The sequence below is a fragment of the Octodon degus genome, unplaced genomic scaffold (genome assembly GCF_000260255.1).
Source record: "Octodon degus isolate 3935 unplaced genomic scaffold, OctDeg1.0 scaffold00046, whole genome shotgun sequence".
NCBI classification, from domain to species: Eukaryota; Metazoa; Chordata; class Mammalia; order Rodentia; family Octodontidae; genus Octodon; species Octodon degus.
Window position 1 is genome coordinate 1,090,097 of NW_004524622.1, and position 3,030 is coordinate 1,093,126.

A 3,030-nucleotide genomic window follows, 5' to 3' on the forward strand; every position below is an offset into this window, starting at 1 on the left:
TTTTTATTTTTTTCAGAACCAGGTATTGAACTCAGGCCCTTGCACTTGCCACGGAAGCGCTTATTCCACTGAGCCATCTCCCCAGCCCCAAGAGCTAAAATATTTTCAACTCTCAAATCCCAATAACTTTCTGAGATAGGCCTTATAGCCATTTTACAGCTGTGGAAAATCAACTTAGAAAAGGCAGGGAACTTACTGAAAACTGCACAATGAGCAAAGTTGGATGACTCGACTCTGACTACAAAACCAACTTTCTTGGCTGTGAGGAGTAAGAGACGGCATCAAGGTTTGAGCAGAAATGTTGGTGCTAATTATACCTAGAGCTCTGGTCTTATCCTAAGATAAGATCTGGTCTTATCCTAAGATAACATCTGGTCTTATCCTGTTTCATTAAAATAAAAAAAAATTCAGTAAGATATAACATTCTCTTACTGACTCTATACTCCTGTTAGGTTAAAACCTACTACTAGTTTGTTATTTTTCTCAGAAATTCTATCCTTTTGTTTTTATAATGTTTGCATAATGCAGCTAAACTTCTTTCACGACCTATCATCTCTATTTTCTCCTCCATGCCACTGCCAAGCATTACTGCAGCACACAGCTGATAAACCAACATCTCTATGAGACATGCAAGAACCTCAGTAGACTGCCAACTCAAGACAATTCCAGATCGTGTCAGAAAACAACCAAAACAAAGTACAAAACAAGAAATATTCCACATCAAAATCTTTGAAACTTTTGAAAACACTGTCATGAACCAGTACAAATGACTACTAAAGGTACTGGATTTTAGAGTCCAGGCTTCTAAGCAAAAGTATTAGGTTTCATCAAACAAAAATATTCTAACAGTTTTGAGCTACAAAACTGGGAATTTCTTATGGTTTGAGCTACTGTACTTTACAAGGAGGTAAAAGACCCGCGGAGGTTAAAATGGAATTGTGGATCCAACTAAAAGTTCTAAAATCCTAAATTTATGGTCAAGCGTGGGAAGTACAACAAAACATTCTAATTACAGATGTTGAGAAGAAAAGTTGGTCTGTTAAGTTACAAGGTATCTAAAAGGTGCAGGGACCGGGCGCCCAAGTGCCCTGCCCCGGGGGCGCGCTGAGATGGGCGACTGTGGCTGGGTGTGGTGGCGCACGCCTGCAGTCCCAGAGCTTGGGAGGGTGAAAGCAGGAGGATCACTACGAGTCCGATTTATGTAGTGAGACCCTCTGTAGTAAATACATTTAAAAAAAAAAAAATGTTTACAGAAAAAGGTTTCCAACGCGTATTTTACGCGGCTAAAAGGCGAACACAAACTCCGTCCAATTCAAAGCTGCGTCTCCCCACCTTCCCGGTGGAAGAAGCCGCGACCGCGCGTCCGCCTTCTCCGCAGCTGCGGGGTGCAGCCCGCGGCCCCTCGGCGCCTCCTTCTCACGGTGCGCGCGGTCCTTGGCGGTCGCCCCAGAACGGCGCCTCGCACAGCAAACCTGGCACTAAGTCACGCGCCCCCGCGGCCGGGGGGCGCCTCGGACACGCCGGGGACGCCGCCACCGCGTCGCGCGCCTGCACCCCGCGAGAGACCCGGCCGCTTTCTCACGCCGCCGGGCCTCAGCTCCCCGAGGAACCAGGGTGCCGGCGCCCGAGCCCTCCGGGACACCAGAGCGCGTGCCCCGCCGCCCTTCCAGCCGCGCGCCGCCTCCCCTCACCTGCGGGGCCGAAAGCCCGGCCCGGCCGAGCGCGCGCCCCCACTGCGTCCTCCCCTCCATCGCCGACGCCAACGGTCGCGCCGTCGCCACTCTCCCCAAAGGAATTTGAAAAGCCCGCCGCCAGCTGCAGACACAGGAGACGCCAACCGCCCGCCAATACCAAGCGCCGGTCACGGCAGAGAACCAGCCAGGGGCCCGGCGCGCACGCGCGGGCAGCCCCCACCGGAAGCCGGCGGAGTCGCGAGCTCGCTGCACGACCCTCGGCGGGGCGGTGCACCTGGGAATTTAAGGTGCGCGCCGAGAGGGGGCGGGGCCGGGACGGGGCCTGAGCTGGAGGGGCGGGGCCTGAGCTGGAGGGGCGGGGCGGAGGGAAGAGCCCGCCCCCAGGCGTCTGCGCGGAGGCCGGCGCCGAGCTGGTTACCTACCTCGCTCCCTGCCTCATTCTCTTCTTGTTACTGTAGTTTTCCCCTCCTTCTTCCCCTTTCCTTCCTCCCCTCCACTGCCCTCTCTTACTCCCCTGCCCCTGTCTTCTCCCCCTTCTCTTCCTTCTCATCCCCCAGTGTCCCTTTCTCTTTTTCTCCCACCAGTATCCACAGTGATCGCACAATAAGGTACTATCAAAGACCTCATTTTTTTCTGCTTCTAAAATTAGTATAAAACACCCTTTTATTATTCAGACCCTTGTGAAGTCCTAAAAAGTCATTGTTCTTTGCTTCTCCTGACTTCCCTTCTTCCCAAAACAGTACAGGAAGCCTCTTTGCCTGTCAAACCATTTTTTTCTCCCAAGAGAAATTTTTACCAGGTCAACCCTCCCACCCTCACCTCCTAAAAAGCCTTGGACATTTTTCCTTCCAGCAATAAAGTGAGCATATTTTTCATTTCCCTGTTGGAGTCTGTTGTCTCAGTGTCCCACCTTTTGTACTTGTCTTAAATTCTATGGCCATCATATGCACAAACCTCTTTTTATAGCAGTTGGTTTGAAAACATACTTAAGAATGTGAATGCCTTTCTCCTCAAATGGATAACTTGCTTCCTCAAGATCCCTTGTACTGGATGATTCTACAAGCCTGCCCAGTTTAGAAATGGCTCTCCTCTTATATTAGGAGTGTGTGGGTCATTCTTTTTGTGTGGGGGGGAGGGCAGCTCAGCCCACCAGGGGGCGGGGCTGGCTGGCATGTGATGCTGGGGGATTGAACCGCGGTCCCTGTGCTTTGCTAAGCTTGTTCTAAGTAGGTGCTTTAGACCACTGAACCATCTCACCAGCCCCCCCCCTTTTTTTTTGGTGTGGGTCATTCTTAATGACCCTTATCTTTACACACAACTCTGAAGTATGTGGATC

General features: G+C 51.1%; 1 protein-coding gene across 3 annotated transcripts in view; it reads right to left on the reverse strand.

The window, feature by feature from the left end:
• Rtkn2 (rhotekin 2) overlaps positions 1–2,573 on the reverse strand; it is a 74,823-nt gene extending 72,250 nt beyond the window's left edge. For 2 of the 3 annotated variants that reach the window (XM_023716147.1, XM_023716145.1), the window contains exon 1: positions 1,692–1,947. Coding sequence is in view for 1 of the 3 variants with exons in the window: in XM_023716145.1 (XP_023571913.1) it covers positions 1,692–1,751 (60 nt within the window). In the remaining 2 variants the exon portion in view is untranslated. Of the gene's footprint in view, positions 1–1,691; positions 1,948–2,513 lie in introns of those variants that run through there. The other variant, XM_023716146.1, reaches the window with a different exon arrangement.
• Between the last annotated feature and the right edge of the window lie 457 nt (positions 2,574–3,030).